The 18673-nt window shown below is 33.7% G+C and overlaps 1 protein-coding gene across 1 annotated transcript in view; it reads right to left on the minus strand.

Annotated features, from left to right (window-relative positions):
- The window catches only part of LOC127866177 (uncharacterized), a 39744-nt gene extending 37201 nt beyond the window's left edge, over positions 1–2543 (minus strand). The window contains exon 1 of the mRNA XM_052406598.1: positions 2067–2543. Within this exon, the coding sequence (XP_052262558.1) occupies positions 2067–2505 (439 nt within the window). The 5' untranslated portion in view covers positions 2506–2543. The remainder of the gene's footprint in view (positions 1–2066) is intronic.
- Between the last annotated feature and the right edge of the window lie 16130 nt (positions 2544–18673).

An 18673-nucleotide genomic window follows, 5' to 3' on the forward strand; every position in this document is an offset into this window, starting at 1 on the left:
TCATTTTACTATTTCTCGGGTCATAGTGACCTTAACCTTTGACCTAGTGACCTCAAAAACAATAGGGGTCATCTGCGAGTCATGATCTATCTACCTATGAAGTTTCATGATCCTAGGCGTATGCGTTCTTGAGTTATCATCCAGAAACCGTTTTACTATTTCGGGTCACCGTGACTTTGACCTTTGACCTAGAGACCTCAAAATCAATAGGAGTCATCTGCAAGTCATGATCGATCTACCTATGAAGTTTCATGATCCTATGCGTATGCGTTCTTGAGTTATCATCCGGAAAACCATTTTACTATTTCGGGTCACCGTGACCTTGACCTTTGACCTAGTGACCTCAAAATCATTAGAGGTCATCTGCGAGTCATGATCTATCTACCTATGAAGTTTCATGATCCTAGGCCTAAGCGTTTTTGAGTTATCATCCGGAAACCATCTGGTGGACAGACATACATACAGACAGACCGACACTACTCGTTTTCTTTCTGTCAGTGGCAGTACCGTTACTAATTTCACAAATCCTTATCTGGAGCTCTTGAGTATAGATTTTTAATGTACGACCAGTCGGACAAGCTAGCTCGCAGTTTTACTAGCCCGACCACCAATCTTACTAGACAATGTCTGTCCGACGTGCCTTGATGGCAAACCCTGCTTGACTGTATGTTTATATGGACTAATGCCAGCCCTGGACAGGATTATGAATGAATTATAATATTCAAGTCAGTAAAGCTTGTTTCTTTTTAGCTAAAGAAACTTCAGCGTACAGTTTATATATAGTATTGACAGACCTGTACGCTGAAGCCAACCCCGTATTGAAAGTCAACCAGAGTCATAACATATTTATGTCACGCTATAAATCAAAGAAAGCTCATTTTCTTGGATACATTTCTACATATATTGGTGAATGAATATAATTTACTGCATCGGGGATTATTTTAAGGTTCAAATGTTTCAAATGCATCTTTCAATATATTAAAATAACTCTCATCAGTCTGAAATTCACAATTTTGACGCCATTGTCGCTTTGTCACGTGACGAGTTTTCATTTGGATACTTTAGGATCGACCTTGACATTTTTTGCTGAAATTGTCAACATTACTTTCGTTTTCTGAAATCTATTATTTGTGATAAACAACTTACGTCTGGTGGATTATCAGACTAATTTCAGTGTGAATCAGGTAGTTTTAAATAATATTTACTTTGAGTTTGTATTTACACTACAATTTGTTTACAAAACAAGCCAGAATAATCTAAAATACAGAGAAATGTCATTTTGAGTTTGAAAACACTTGAGCACATGGTACGTTACTAAAAATAGAAATAACGTCATGTGACCGTGAAATCTCAGGAGATTCGCATTTCAAGTAAGTCTGTCACATCGCTGTTTTTCTCGATATGTAAAAGCAGAATAGATAAATTTAAAATGTTTAAGATAGTATTTTGTGAATTAATATATCAGTTAAATGTGAAAAATGTCAATCTTTCCGATCAAGTGGTTGATTTGCAGGGCCCTCAATCTATCAAATCTGCCGCCGAATTTCGGTGGTAGTCCCCCACCTGAAAAGTATACTTTTTTCCCCTTTTGGGGGGGAAAATTCCCCCTAAAAAAAAAAAAAAAAAAAAATTTTTTTTTTTTTTTTTTTTTAATAGAAAGATCTGTGTCAGGATTTTTATATCTCAATTCTATTTCAATTTAATCTTTTCAAACATACTAAATTATGAAAAATGCAATGGATATAGTGCAGACATGTACAAATGAAATAATGAGAGAGTAAGTAAAAAAATCCCCAAAAAGGGAAACGCCGCGAAAATTCCCCCTCCTAAGGGCTGCGGACCCCTTCCCCCAAAGTAGTGTGAGGGCCCTGATTTGGGCCAATAACTGCATTTAAAAGCTGTTTTGGACTGGTATTTGTTAACTGTCAACTTTTCGGGAATTTCTGGTTGACTTTCCTAATGGGGTTGGTCCATAACTATAAAGTCGCGCCAGTCAAAAATCATAAAAAGCGACATTTAGAGTTATGGTAGCTAGAACTAGTTTCCTTTATAATTTTAAACCTTACCATGAAATGCCTCTTGAAGTTCTGTTAACATGCCACCATAGTAACTGCAGAGGCTTTTATCTTCTGTACAAACATGTTGACAGTCAGAAATGTTGAGGAATGACAGATCTCGACACAACTTGTCTGAATTTGATTGAGCTATATATTTTTCCATTTCATCACCGAAGGTATCAGCTTGGAGCAGACCATCATTAACATCCTTGGGGCACAGCTTCCACTTGATAAGGTCCTCACACATGGATGTTACTGGTGATGCACTAGTGTTGTGTGAGTCACAGACGGAAACAACTTGCGGAAGCATAGTAACGAGAATGGCCTGATTATCGTTGAAAATATCAAAACACCCCACATTATCGCGCATTAGATTTACATTTAACGGATTTCCTTTCGAATATATCAGAAAGCCGAAAAAGCACCAACAAACGCGTAATTTCATCATGTTTTAGTAACGTGTTTTTACTTGGTTTCAGTGTCAAGTCAGTATTAGCTCTCAATCGTGATACATCGGCTATCTCGGATTCCTCCGTAAGATAGGCCTCGTGGCTAACGGTCGCCATATTGCCTTGTATTACTACTTTACTACCCAAAAGGTTGTCAGTCTATTGTTATGAGGCTATATACATGCGCGTTGAACTAGCGCCAAACTTTTTACCGAAACTTTGATATTAAGAGCACTATTAACGTTCATTTGTGTTGCAATTTGACCTATTATCCAAGTGATTTACTTTTCCATTATTATTTAATCACCCTATCAACCAATTTTTAAGATGAAATTACGGTGTTTACAAAACCAACCAAACCGAAAGTGAAACTGGATGCATTTCGTTTCGCGATGTAAACATTAAATATTTGTTCAGTTTGAGGAAGCGAATCGATAATAGACGTTGGAATATGTATGCAATACAGACTATCATTGCCGATTGTAGTACTGGCTAAAAAATACCTTTTATGACAGGTCATGTATAGAACGTTAATCAAATAGTGACCATAAATCACTACAAATGTCTGGGTTGTTCATTAACCCATTTATGCCCAGTGGACTCTCCCATCCTTCTAAATTGGATCAATTTGTTTCCAAAAGTAGGGGTGTCTGGTATATTTATTTCTATATTTAGAATATTTCTTACAGAAATTTCTTTAAGCAAACAGCGCAGACCCAGATGAGACGCCGCATTATGCGGCGTCTCATCTAGGTCTACGCTGTTTGCAATGTCCTTTTTTTCAGGACGCTAGGCATGAATGGGTTAATATTTCACGTTTCCTATCTAATTGCCTGTATCTAGTTGTAATTACCATGATATTGATAAAATTAAAACGATTTTTTCATAAATTAACATTACATGTTTTATTTTTATCATTTAGGGAATATATAATTGTATCATTATCATCATTAAATATTCTGAAAATGATCTAAATTATCATGATAACTTTAAAGTAGAATTTTTAAATTTTACTCATTATTTTTAATGAATTTGCACATTTGCTTGATTCAAAATAAAATGTAATAATAAGGGTTTCAGTTGTTAGTTTTAACCCATTTTTAGTTCGATTAAATTTAAAGTACTAACTACGTACATGTATGTGAAATGCTCTTGAGTTCGTTTCCTGGGCCTAGAACCAGTACTTGGGTGTCTCTTGGAGATTTCTTAAGAATGCTCCCACACTGGGGATCAAACCAGTGACCTCCAGATCATTAGGTGGACACCACATCCATTACACATCAGCGACCTTTAATTAGTAAATTACTTTAGTATTGCAGCATTATACAATGTAATGTTGCTACATATTTTTGGAAAATGATTAATGTGCAGTACTAAATAAATCTAAATGCATACAATTTTAATTGTGTATATTGTGTGATTATTAGTTACAAATTCCCTTTTTACAGGTATACTGGATTATGAAAGACTGATAAACATAAAATTGACAACTCATCTCCCCAACGATACTTTGTGTGGCTCATTCTCAGAACAAACCCATAGTCAGTGAGAAAACTACAGTGTAAAAAGACCACTTGATTGTGACAATTATGGCTGACCAAGCAAATGTTATCATTTAAAATAAAGAAAACTTCCAGTTCAATATACATTTTATACCAATTATGACATTGGCCAACACAGAAAACAATTATAAGGTTGATTTTCCCAAAATTGACTGTTACAATTGGATACTGTTTTAAGCTTCACTCTACTTTGTCTGAAAATAAAAGTCCTAAATGATGTAATAGAAACATACATATTTAATTTTTAGTTTTACAAGGATATATATATACATGCATATATATTATAATATCTTTTTATCAATGGTCAATCAATTTAAGTTTAACTAATATATACATACACATTTTATACATGTGTATGCTTTGATTTTTTTCTATTGAAGCCAAATTAATATCCCATTAGATAGATAGATAATATCACAGCAGTATTCCTATTTTGTCTGCAAGTACTGCAGAAATCATGGATTATTATTTTACTGAGTCAGTCTTAATCTTTATATTATAACTGTTAAAACAGATTAAGATGTGCATTATACAACTGAGGATGCATCAAGATTAAAAAATGGTACATGTATAAATTAATAAACAATCAATAACAATCAGAAACTGTGCATTTTTTTCAGTATTGTGTGAAAGGATTTGAAGTAATGATGTGTTTTTGAAATATGATTTATGTGAATTTGAATAAATATATAAAACGTAGTGATTTTCTCAGACAAAAACTGTTAATTACATACTAAAGTATTCAGAATGTATTATTGTAATATTCATTCGATTTTTTTAGTACAAAAAGCACTTTTCCCTGGCATTTGTATTTATAGTAATTGCATATTTTATCATTCTGACAGCATTTATAAACTGTGTTCATGCAAGCATGAACACGGTTTCATTTTTTGAGTATTTAAACAAGAGGGCTATGATGGCTGTGTATCACTCCACTGCTGAAAAAAAAGGCTGAAACAAATTTCTCTGCATGTGCAAATACTTAAATATAGGCCCTATTTAAGCACATGTACACTTTTGTGACCTTCTGGGCTGGGTCAAATTTAACCCCAGGGGCATAATTTGAGAAAACTTTGTAGAGGACTACTATATCTCACTACATACAAAATGTGGTAGCCCTAGGTCCTAGAGTTAAGGACAAGAATATTTTTAAAGTTTTCACAAAATAAGCAAGATATAAGCGTATGTAATGTTCAATTTTGTGACATGCGGGTCAGGATCAAATTTGACCCAAAGGGCATAATTTGAACAAACTTGGTAGAGGTCTATAAGATGTTACTGCATACCAAATTTGGTAGCCATAGTCCAAATGGTTTTCGACAAGAAGATTTTTTAAAGATTTCACAAAATAGGCGCTTTAAAAGCGTTTATTCAATTTTGTGACCCCCCGGGGCAGGGTCAAAGTTGACCCCAGAGTCATTATTTGAACAAATTTGGTAGTGGTTTATTAGATGTCACTACATACCAAATTTGGTAGCCCTAGGCCCAATGGTTATGGACAACAAGATTTTTAAAGTTTTCACAAAATAGGCCCCATATAAGCGTATGTTCAGTTTTGTGATCCCGGGCAGGGTAAAATTTGACCCAAGGGGCATAATTTGAACAAACTTGGTAGAGAACTATAACATGTCACTACATACCAAATTTGGTAGCCCTATGCCTTATGGTTAAGGACAATAAGAGTTTTAAAATTTTCACAAAATAGGCACTATACATGTATAAGCATATAATTGATTTTGTGGCCCCCAGGGCAGGGTCAAATTTGACCCCTGGGGCATAATTTGAACAAACTAAGTAGAGGGCTATACAATGTCACTACATACCAAATTGTGTAGCCCTAGGCCTAATGGTTATGGACAAGATTTTTTTTTAAGTTATCACAAAATAGGCATTATATAAGCATATGTTCAATTTTGTGACCCCCGGGGCAGGGTCAAATTTGACCCTAGGGATTAAATTTGAACAAATTTGGTAGAGGACTATTAGATGTCACTATATACCAAATTTGATAGCCCTAGGCCGGATTGTTATTGACAAGAAATTTTTTGAAGTTTTCACAAAATAGGCCTTATATAAGCATATGTTCAATTTTGTGACCCTCAGGGCAGGGCCAAACTTGACCCCAGGGGCATAATTTGAACAAACTTGGTAGAGGACAATAAGATGCCACTACATACCAAATTTGGTAGCCCTAGGCCCAATGGTTATGGACGAGAAGATTTGTAGTTTTCACAAAATATACCCTATATAAGTATATGTTCAATTTTGTGACCCCCGGGGCAGGGTCAAATTTGACCCCAGGGGTATAATTTGAACAAATTTGGTAGAGGACTATTAGATGTCTCTACATACCAAATTTGGTAGCCCTAGGCCCAATGTTTATGGACGAGTAGATTTTTAAAGTTTTCAAAAAATAAGACCTTTATAAGCATATATTCAATTTTGTGACCCCCGGGGCAGGGTCAAATTTGACCCCAGGGGTATAATTTGAACAAATTTGGTAGAGGACTATTAGATGTCTCTACATACCAAATTTGATAGCCCTAGGCCCAATGGTTATGGACGGGAGATTTTGAAAGTTTTCACAAAATAGGCCTTATTTAAGCAAATTTTCAATTTTGTGACCCCCAGGGCAGAGTCAAATTTGACCCCAGGGGCATAATTTGAACAAATTTGAAAGAGGTTCACCCCAGGAACATTCCTAAGAAATTGGACCAGTAGTTTAGGAGAAGATGTTTAAAGGAAAAGTTTATGCATGGATGCACGATGGACACATGACCTTTGGCCAGTGGAGCTAAAAATCAAATTAAACATTTAGTTTTGATGTAAAATCAGTTTTTATATGCAAGTGTCTATTTCACTTATAAATTAAAACAGCATATTATTCATTATTGAAAAGAATATTCCAAGCTTGATGTCATATTTCAACTTTGCATAGTGTAGTTAATTGAACATTGTATTGAACTGTATGGGCAGCTATATTTTTTAATTTATGTATGTTGTATTATACAAAATGCATTATTTCTACCACAAGTAGACCATATAAGGCCTACTGCTACTAAATAGGCACTGGTATGAATTTGACACTGTTTTTGATGCTCATACAAAACTTTAATTATTACAACACTTTAGTATATTAAATATTTTCAAGTTTTTGTTCAACATTTTTTGCAAAAGAAAAGAGTGTCTTAATGCATTTGAAAATATACTTAAAACCAACTAAAAATGCATTTTAACATACCTCTTTCCTGGTAAAGTGTATTTGGGATGATAAAAAATACACTTGAAGAGTATTAATGCTGGAAAAATGCAGAAAAAAATACATTTGTTTCTGTTAGAAGTGTGTCTTGTCTGCATTTTTAAGTGTAATAAATACATCAAATGCAGATAAATACAATGCCAATACTGTTACATGTATTGTAATGGACATAAAATGCACTTGTTCTTGTAATTAAATGCTTTAGTGAATTGAAATAACCTTTTATAACGTTTTAACAATTAATAATACCTTTTTATATAAATTTTCTTTTGAAATGTGACACTTAATAGATTTTTGCACCACTAGTAAGAGATATAATTTGTGCTCATAATGCTTTATCATTACACTATATAATATCATTTGTTGTATGAAAATTGCCCGTAAAATTCATGTGAAAGCTCAAGAGATCAATAGCAGCGTGCTATACCCTGCTCCTTTTTACATGACTTGATGGTATTTAGTCCCCAATTCTACATGGCTAAGGGAAAATTAATGTGCAGATTTGACAAATAAGTCTTAACTGGGATCCAATAGGCAGACTTTCATATTACTTGTATTTAATTTAAATCATGATCTGAATTGCTCTTTGGCAAATCTTTGTTGGTCACAGTAGTCAACTGAATTTTGTTCACTTTGTAGTGATTATATTTTCTATATTTATCAGACAACATCTTTCTTCAAAAGTTTAACATGATTGCTTGGTTAATTTAGAAACAAGATCAATGCATCATAACATAAAATGAAAATTTGTGTAATAGTAAAAATGGCATCAAAAAAGCACTAGATTATCTGCCTTAAATCTGAGACGATGTGTTGATGTATTGGAATTTCTCATAAATAATGTGTTCCATAGTTGTATAATTGTATAGTCGCATGCATGAGTGGTGTCAATGTCACAATACCAAGTAAAGCCTATAATTTACTAAAACAATTTGAAGTTGATGTGTGTTTTTTTCAAGATCTGTTATATATAATTATATATACATGTACATGTATATATATATTGTTGAAAAGTTAACATGCAATAAGTTTACTGTAATTAAGTGACAAATAGTTTTACTGATTTGGTTGGATGCATATATGCAGTTATATCATGGTTTGTGCAGAGGACAGTAGCAAAAACAAGTGCTGTCTCCGTATGATGACATACGCCCCCGATAAACGCTTTAATAGAAGTTATGAGCATTTTTCAAAACCTAAACGCCGACCCTAAGTTCAAGGTCAAAGGGGTCAAAATTTGTGTGTGTATGGGAAGGCCTTGTCCATATACACATGCATACCAAATATGAATGTTACATCTGAAGCGACATAGAAGTTATGAGCATTTTTTCGAAACCTAAATGCAAAGTGTGACGGATAGACAGACGGACAGTGCGATCACTATATGCCCTTCTTTGGGGGCATAAAAATGTGTTTCACATTGTTTTGGTAAATTAGTAATGTAGTTAAATGAGCAGAATCATCAATTATAAAGTTATTGATTATAAAGTGTTGCTGGCATATTTGATGCATTCATCTAGCTATAAGAAGGTCCCTGTTTTATCCCCACTGGCACCGAGTGAGGGTTCTCAAAATCTTTAAACAATATGAATAACTACATATAGGGTCAAGAGCCTTGTTGATATGGGGGCTAAACACCTGAAATCAAAGCGACCCAGGTTAAAGGCCGAGGCAAAATAAATAAACCAGAGGCCGCATGAGCCTGCTATACTCTGAACAAGTATTGTTTCTTCTCAGAAAACTGGCTTAAGTGTCTTACTAAGCTTTAGACTCTGAGTTTCAGTGCACTCAATCTTAAATAAATTGGTCAAATTAAATAATAATTTGTAAAAAATAAACATTCTGCACAAATTCAATTATTTACTTTACCTGTGTGCATGAATCATTTCAGTCTTGATGGTTAGTGAACTATGTCAAAAGCACCATATCTATGAAACACTTGTATTTTGAATAGTGCAATGTTCCACAGAAATGATGCTGATGATAATTCTACACGATGATGAATAATTAGATATATTTCTAAATTCCATTTCCACCAACAATTCGGTTATTCCTCTACCAGTTCACATGCTTCATACACAGTTGAAAATAACACTATTTCACTCAACAACCGTGACACATGTACTCAATTTTTCAACTTTTCGCAATTAAACTTGTCTTCTACTGTTATTGTTGTTGTTGTACTTTTTAAAGTAGTTCGAAAGATGGCGACCATTAACCCAGAGATTGATTTATGAAATAAATCGTCTGCTGATCCAGAGTGTATTAGCTCTTAGTAATAGATGCAAACGAAACGTTTATGGTAAAACGCAGACTATAACGTAATGTGTAGCACGTCATCAGACAGTGTTGGAGGGGTGTATTATCCGGATTAGAATTCATAATTGTTCAGCTGCGCTATTACAATCTACAAAGTTTCATGTTTTGAAGCGCCGAGAAGAACAATTTTTACTCGCCGAGTTAGCAATTTAAAGGTTATACCCTTTATGCACCTTATATAATTATAAGACCCACATGCGTCGATTCAACACATACAGTAGTAGAGGCTGTGGAACCCAAAACAGGGACCTATACAAACAAAGGGATTAGCTATGGCAAGCGAAATGCACATTAATTCCTTAAACCACGGTTTAACAGTTAACTATATAGTTAAGAGACTTTGAACCCGGGTTCAAAGTGCCGTTTGCACATTAAATCCTTAAACCCGAGTTCAAGAGTTTGAACTGCAGTTCAAAGTCTCTTAACTCTATAGTTAAGAGAGGACCAATGAAATCGCGGCATTTACCTTCTATATATAGCTAATTGTGGTTTAAGCTCCGCTGATTGGTTGTCTCTGAATTATGTAGATAAGAGATTTGTATCTATTTTTAGACACACTTTGAACTGCGGTTCAAACTCTTGAACTCGGGTTTAAGGATTTAATGTGCAAACGGCACTTTGAACTCGGGTTCAAAGTCTCTTAACTCTATAGTTAACTGTTAAATAATTAATGTGCATTCCGCGCGTTTTAACCCCAGTTTAAGACTTTGAACCGCAGTTTAAGACTTTGAAAAATAGGTTAAGACTTTTAGGTGTTTGGTTGTCTCTGCACATTAATTATTAACCAATATCGTCATGTGATATTGTTTTGTTCCTGGCGCATTTCTATCAAGATGGCGGCGGATGAAGTTAGTGAATTATTACGTACGTTTGAAACAGCATTCCAAGATATAGAAAGAAAACTTCAAAGTGGTTTTGCAGACAACGCAGACTTCGTCAAAAGTGTGAGGTTATTGCAGCAAATAAGGTTATATTTATATAATTTCTTTGTGATCCTTTTATGGTATAAATCTGATAGAAATACCCCTAACCGAAATACAGTCGATTCGGATTAGTGTACAGTTTGTCAATCAGCTCTGGAAATCAGCAGTTCCGATTAATTTGTATTTAATTTTCCATAATTCCCCAATAAAAAAAATTATAAGTGTCTAAGGTCTACATTAGGTAAAGGAATAAAGTAACAAAGTTTTAGTAAGAAAGCTTTTGTATTATGCTTACAGGGGGGGATAAATGCAGCAAAAAGTTAACCAGAACTGATTGAATGAGTTATGTTTTGAAATGCGCATATGGAAATAGAAGGCTTTATTATTTTCAAATACAAAAATTGCTGATTGAAAACAAATGCCATGATAATGTTTTGAAATACTAATTCTGTAAGTTGAAATATTTTAAATAATTTTCCGAAAAGGTGAACTTTAATTGGCTATTTTTGACAAAAAAATGCATATGCCGTCTGGCCTTACCTGTTATCATACAAAATAAATTTTACCCTTTATTTTTACATCATCTCACATTGACACTAAATCCCGAAATAAATTATTGTGGACTGGACTTGTGAATTAACGTTTTTTGCCAGGTTATTCTAAACTGGTTGACTGACTGTACAGTCAAGTTACCATTCCGGATCATTACCCATAGCGCATCACTTTGATGTTGAAGACCATGCGTGTCGCGATAAATAGTTGACATTTTTAGATGATATTTTGCACACAGCATCTTCAAGGCCGTTTTTTTCTAAATGCATTGATTGAGTCGTAATTGGAGCTATTCGTTGTTAAACATTTTGGTATGTTTTGGCGACATGTATATACGACTTTGTTTACTTCCGTCTCGTTTCCAAAAAGGGGTTTAACATTATTCGCGGCCACATTCTAAAACTCTGTTGAAAAGTAAAGAGTTTACGCATTGATTTAAAGGCCATTTAGTAGTCTTTCTCCCTGCAAAAGTCCGTTTCAGTTTTGATTCGTGTTTAAGATTTTGCAACACCTTAAATGAAATGAAGAATTAGGGCAATAACGGATCAAGCGTGATAATATGCGTATTGATAATATAATATATTAAAATATATGCACATCTTGTTGATTCTTTCAATAAATGATCTCACTCGTAATGTTTTATTTATGTTCCATGTTCAATACCGATGATTATATATGATTAACACAATTAACATGGTTTATAAGATGCCCATCTTTTCTATCTATTTAGGTTTTTCAACAGATAATTCACACAAGAACACCATGCGAAACGTGTATATACAAGATCACATATAGAAAACAATACAAAAATAATGAATATTATTTATAACTGGCAATGTAACTTTGTCATTGTAAACAACACAGTTCATGTGTCGACAATTCAAATAGCATGTTAGATGCCCCCGGAGTGGTTTCGATCACGTGATCCGTTATGGCTACAACTGATCCGTTAATGCATGAATTCTGCGGTGAAAAAAAGGTATCACAAATACATTTTGCCTGCGATTAAAAATAAAACTATGTGCTGAATCAGTAAGCAAAGTAATATTTAATCAAACTGATGTAAAAGAAGTCTCAAAACATTTATTGCTTTTCGTCAGAACAACTTTATTACGCTACTGATCCGGTAATGGTAACTTGACTGTATAACGGATAGCTAAGCCGAGTGACTTCGAGTCTCATTGCAACGTATGCATAATGCATTCAGTAATTAAATTATTAAACCTCGAAAGACAAATGTCGTTCTTATTGAAACATGCCAGCGGTTTTAAATTTCCAACAAATATTATTTGTTTACAGCGCGAATGTCATGGTACACTGATTCAGCCATTACAGGATCGCTTATTTCTGCGTTTAATAAGACCGAGTTCATGGAAATCGCTGCACACTTGATGAAGTAATAGCTGTTCAAAGCGATGCACCCTATATTCGGGTCATTTTGAGTTGAATACCTTGTTATATTTGATAGTGAAAATAGTGTTTTCAGAGAAATTGATTATTCGCTATAATTTGATTTTTTTCATTCAAAATGATGTTTTTACTTATTAATATCATAGGAGGTTTTGGGGATTCCGATAATGACGTCAGGTTTTCACATGCGCAAGTTTTGGCCGTCAAGACAGCGGCCATTTCGCTATTGTTTGCATTTGATGAACCGCATCGTGATACGGTAACCATAACAATCTCTATTTGGCACATCTTCGCGACCATTTTTAAGAACAAAAAAATATTCAGAAATGGAAATTCTTTCAGAATAAATTGAATTCAATGAACGAACAGAAATAAGGACGAAAACAAACAACAAAAAGATTGATTTTATGTAATCAACATATAGTATTAACTGATTTGAACCTTTATATGTCTGTAAAAACTTACCTTGTTACAGATTAAATAAATCCTCTTGATAAATGTAATTGTTTTTTTTTATTGTTCACACGAATTTTGACACTCTTTGTTTAAGCCTTTTTAACCCAGTGTTTAATTGCCACTTCGTTCATCACAAACCGATTATCTCGATATGATCGGATACTGTCCAGACTAAAACAGGGTGTCATAAATCCAGGCCTTTCCAGGGACCCTTACTTGTGTAGGTCCCTGAATAAAGTTAAACCACACGTGGCAGGTCATTAAACACAATTTATGATGCCTTCATGTCATCTCTTGGCATATTGAGCAGACATTTAAGCCACAGTTTAAAGCCAATAACTAAACAGTTGCTTTAATAAAATATTTAAACATGTTTAATCAATGCTTGCCACCAAAGGATGGCATAAGCCCCTTTTTTTCACATTTTTTCGAAACCTAAACGCAAAGTGTAACGGAAAGACAGACGGACAGTGCAATCACTATATGCCCACTTACAGGGGCATACAAAAAGACATTTGTCCGAAATGGATGAACATGAACTACATAGTATTATAGTATATATACTAGCCAGTTTTAACATAATAATAAGGTATTGAACGGGTACTGGCAAATGTAACCTCTGCTATTACGTTTAAAGATCGTACGTTACTGCAGTGTTCGAAATATCATGAAAACAAGCAATCACGTTTGATCACAATAGGGATATAAAATACTTGCATAAAATAAATTAAAAGTAAAGATTTATGGTATCATTAAATGCTAGATTGTTGTCACTCATTATCACTAGTAAACAGATTTCAATATACAAGTACATGCAAAGAAAGTTCAATTTGTAAAATATGCAGTTTTTTTTCATATATACGCGCGGAAACCCCTTGTTCAGGACCGTGAAACCGGCATTATTATTTATTGACCTTTTTGCCATTCCATAAAGCGTACTCTTAATTTAATATATGCTTTATTGAATGGCAAAAAGGTCAATAAAGTAGGTGATTACGATCGAAAAAGACACGTTAAGATGTAGACTTTGTACAAAAGTGTATTTCGTTATTTATCTCCACAAAAAAGGCCGATTTATTCCTAGTTTACACACTGCACAGGCTAATCTGGGATAACAATTTACGCACCAGCATAATGACCAGTTTTCTCAGAACGCGACACAATTATGTTAATGATTCATTTTATAGTTTGTTAATTTCATTGACTACAAATTTGTATTACACTTATGTCTACCTTGAGGTTGTTGTACATAGTATAATTATGTTACAAATATAGTATTTTCTGTAAACAGTATTTGAGTGTGTCCAAGAGTATGATATAGCTGAGATCACTCAAATACTGTCAAATTCTTGCTTTAACTTATATTCTTATGGACCGTTTCATCAAACATCGTACGACAAATTTAGAATACGATACGAATTTCAAAGAAACATTATTTTAACAGACCGAAGCATATTTTTGCTTATTTCAAGTAAAATCATTTATTTCATCATTTTCTTACCGATGGCTTATATCTTGCGGAGCTATTTATCAACAGCTTGTATATTTTTAGTTTTTAAATTTAAGTTATAAATTAAGATTGTCGTACGATCTTTGATGAAACGGTCCCATAAAAATATAAGTTAAAGCAATAGTGAAAGAGAATGTGGGAAAATGTAGCTAGGAATGGTTTTGAACATGCATAATTGTGTCGTGTTCTGAGAAAAATGGGCATAATGCTTATGCGTAAAGTGACACTTTCCGCCTTATCTGGATTTTTGCTAAGAAGAGACATTATTAAAACGAAACATTCCATAAAAGAGCAAATTGTTGTCCCTTCTTAGCCTGTGCGGACTGAACAGGCTAATCTGGGATGACAATTTACGCACCCGCATTATGTCCAGTTTTCTCAGAACGCGAGACAATAATGTTTATGATTCATTTTATACTTTATTTATTTAATTAACTACAAATTTGTATTACATTATGTCTACCTTGAGGTTGTTGTACATAGTATAATTATGTTGCACTTATAGTATTTTCTGTTAACGAACAAATGCTTTTGTATCGAATACTGTGCATTAATATTGTTTTCTAACCAATGTTTTCTTATAGGGATCACTTGTCCGTCGTTTGTCTCGTTAAAAAGTATTAATAGCATCAGTTTGAAACTTTATTCATTAATAGACCTCATTGAGTGGGAGTGCGTCGATAAAGAACTCTTAGCATCCCGCTTTGTTAAATTATTTTTAATTAATGCATAACCATTATTCTTGTATTAGTTAAGTTAAATTGTCATAAAAAAATGTTGTCATGTCATTTTTCCATGTAACGTTTTGTGTAACGTTTTGAAAATAAAGCTTTTATTTGTTGTTATTTTTATTATTAATACGGATGTTTTAGTCCGGTCTGTTTTCCAAATCGTTACAATGGTAAAGTGGTATAGGAGAGGTTGAACATATGATTTTGATTAATAAAGAATTTATATTATTAAACTAGTGTTTTTTCATATTTATCAATGTATGTGGTTCCGTAAATAAATCGGAACTATCCACTTCCGGGTTAAGAAATTGAGATAATTTAGAGATTACATCCATAAATTTGGTAATAAAACGACAACATGAATTAACAACTAGTATTATTACTGTATATATTCAACAGTTAGGTAATAAATGTACATTCCGCGCTTGTTAACCCCAGTTTAAGACTTTGAACCGCAGTTTACACTCTTGAACTCGGGTTTAAGGAATTAATGTGCAAACGGCACTTTGAACTCGGGTTCAAAATTTCTTAACTATATAATTAACTGTTAAATAATTAATGTGCATTCCGCGCCTCTTAACCGCAGTTTAAGACTTTGAACCGCAGTTTAAAGTCTCTTAACCCTATAGTTAAGAGAGGACCAATGAAATCGCGGCATTTACCTTCTATATATAGCTAATTGTGGTTTAAGCTCCGCTAATTGGTTGTCTCAGATAACAGATTTGTATCTATTTTTAGACACACTTTGAACTGCGGTTCAAACTCTTGAACTCGGGTTTAAGGATTTAATGTGCAAACGGCACTTTGAACCCGGGTTCAAAGTATCTTAACTATATAGTTAACTGTTAAACCGTGGTTTAAGTATTAAATGTGCATTTCGCTTGCCATAATTAGCAACCTCGCGATATCCCGTTACAGCACGCAAAATAAACCGAGATTTGATAATCTCGATCGATTGGTCCCTGTGTAGAGGGAGGCGAGGCGATAATAAACCGGTGCGCGAGATTTGATAATCTCGATTGATTGGTCCCTTTGTAGCGATAATGCGGCTACACGATATCGATTGCGAGGGATTTCGCTTATTGAGCGGGTTACGTTTTTTTCGGATTCAAATTATATTATGTTAAATAAACAATTACCTATTCGCTCAATTGTTGCGTTGTTGATCTCAAAAGCAATCATTATTTAGTCTAATTAATACGCAGTATGTCGAACGGGGACCCAATTATCGCACCCTTTGATGAATATTAATTGCCGGTTGTTTCGCCAGGGTTAAATTGCCGTTGTTTATCGCACGTATGTGCATGTACAAAAGACCGGTCTTTTAATAGAATTAAAATGTTACCATGTTTTGTTTTAAATAGCAACATAATCAAGACATGTTAAGTGCAAACAACTCAAAATGTATAACTGTTCTTTTATCCTCCGACGCAGCAAAGTTTCGCATGCCATTTTAATATTCACCAACAGAGTCGCTCAGAACCTGTGCAGCCAGACTGACCTTCATGTAGCTGAAGGAAAGCAGATTCATTCGATTGCGAGCGATTTCGCTCTTTGATGGTGATAGTTGTTTCGCAATATTTGACTTTCGTTGTTTAATAAACAAATATATATTCGTTCAATTTTGCCTTGTTTGTCTTGTAAATAAATAATTAGTAATATTAACACGCAGTATGCTACACGGAACCCAATTACCGGATGCGTTGACGAGTAACAATACCATTTGTTTCGCAGGGTTTCAATTGCCATTGTATATCGCACATATGTGCATGTAGCAAAGACCGGTCTTTTAATTAATAAAAAATATTACTCTGCTGTGTGAAAAATATCAACATTATTAACGCCTGCCAATTGCTTACAATTTAAAATGTATAATTGTTCTTTATCATCCGAGACAATGAAGGTTCGCATGTCATTATATTATTCTGTTGGACTCCTTTTGAACATGATATCCATAGTAGTACTGAAAGTCTTTTCGTGATTTCGTGTTCAAGTATTGAACAAAAATCAACAGAATTTGAAGGCAAGGCAATTCATAAAAGTCGTTAATGTTTTATTTCTCAGTATAAATCAGTTAATCACTGAAACATACACATTAGTTCATGCATGATAGGTAATCTTGGTATTATTTAAGTTTAAGAGTATGTGTAACAATACATTCATGTTACTAAGTGTAATGAGCATTCAGTTAAAGGAAATATTTTAAAAACTCAATGGCATGTAAAAAAAGCACATGTTTGTAAAAGATTTTGCACAAGTAACCATTTGCAATGTGAAATAGAACGACAAAAATTTGATAATAATACTAACAATTTTCTATTTATTATTTCAACAATAAAAGATTGAGATTCCTCCTGACATGGCAATGCAGAAGATTTATTCGAAGCCTACAGCAATACAAAAAGCTAACTTAAATTAAATACCAAATTATCTTGTTTAAACAAGTTTGAAAATTTTATATTTACAATGAGTTTTAGGATCACATTTTTGATTAACATGATCAAAGATCTAACAGTCACGTTTGAGTTAAGCAGAGATATTCACTGTTGGAATGTGTTCATTTATGAAAAAATGCAACAGTTTAATTTAATCAATCGAATATTTAAAACTAATTCATACTGAATTTTTATTTTGTCTTCGGCAAGTCTGAAGGTTTGTTGTCGCCACTGCTTTATATAGTAGAAATGAATATAGTAACATCATCTTAGTGCTGGGATGGTCAAGGTACGTCTCAGGAAAAGAAAGGAATCCAATTTCCCAGTTGAAACAGACAGTATCAGTATCCTTGGCAAAGCTGTGAACACACATGTATGTCAGCACTATTTAAAGTCCACAATGTTTTTCAACCATTAAAAGTTCTTAATGTGGAAATGACCTGGGTTTGTACGCCCAAGTTTCGCTGGCGTCATGACATTTTCCTTTGCGGGGTCAAACTTTCCGCCTAAAGAGCAAGAGACCCTCTTTTGCTTCTTTTCAGCACACTGAAAATATAAAACAATATGAATTTAAACCAACAGGATTAATAAAGGGCTAGTATTGACTGAGCCTTTCCAAAAATGCTGCGACATATGTTGATCAAATAAATAGTGGTTATAACATATAAAAAAATGACTAAAATTGTATTGTTTTTGAGCTGATACAAAATTATGATTTTTCAAATAATGCAAATGAAAATTACACCACACAATAGATTGAAATGCAACGTTTGTAAAGATACCATCATGATTATTATAGGGCTAGTATTGACTGAGCCTTTCTTAAAATGCTGCGACATATTTGATTAAATTGATAGTGATTACAAAATAAAAAAATGACTAAATTTGTATAATCTTTGAGCTAATACAAAATTTTAATTTTGCAAATAATGCAAATTAAATTTGCACCACACAATGCATTGAAATGTAACGTTTGTAAAGATACAAACATGATAACTATAGGGCTAGTA

This window comes from Dreissena polymorpha, chromosome 2 (genome assembly GCF_020536995.1).
Source record: "Dreissena polymorpha isolate Duluth1 chromosome 2, UMN_Dpol_1.0, whole genome shotgun sequence".
In the NCBI taxonomy this organism is placed as follows: domain Eukaryota; kingdom Metazoa; phylum Mollusca; class Bivalvia; order Myida; family Dreissenidae; genus Dreissena; species Dreissena polymorpha.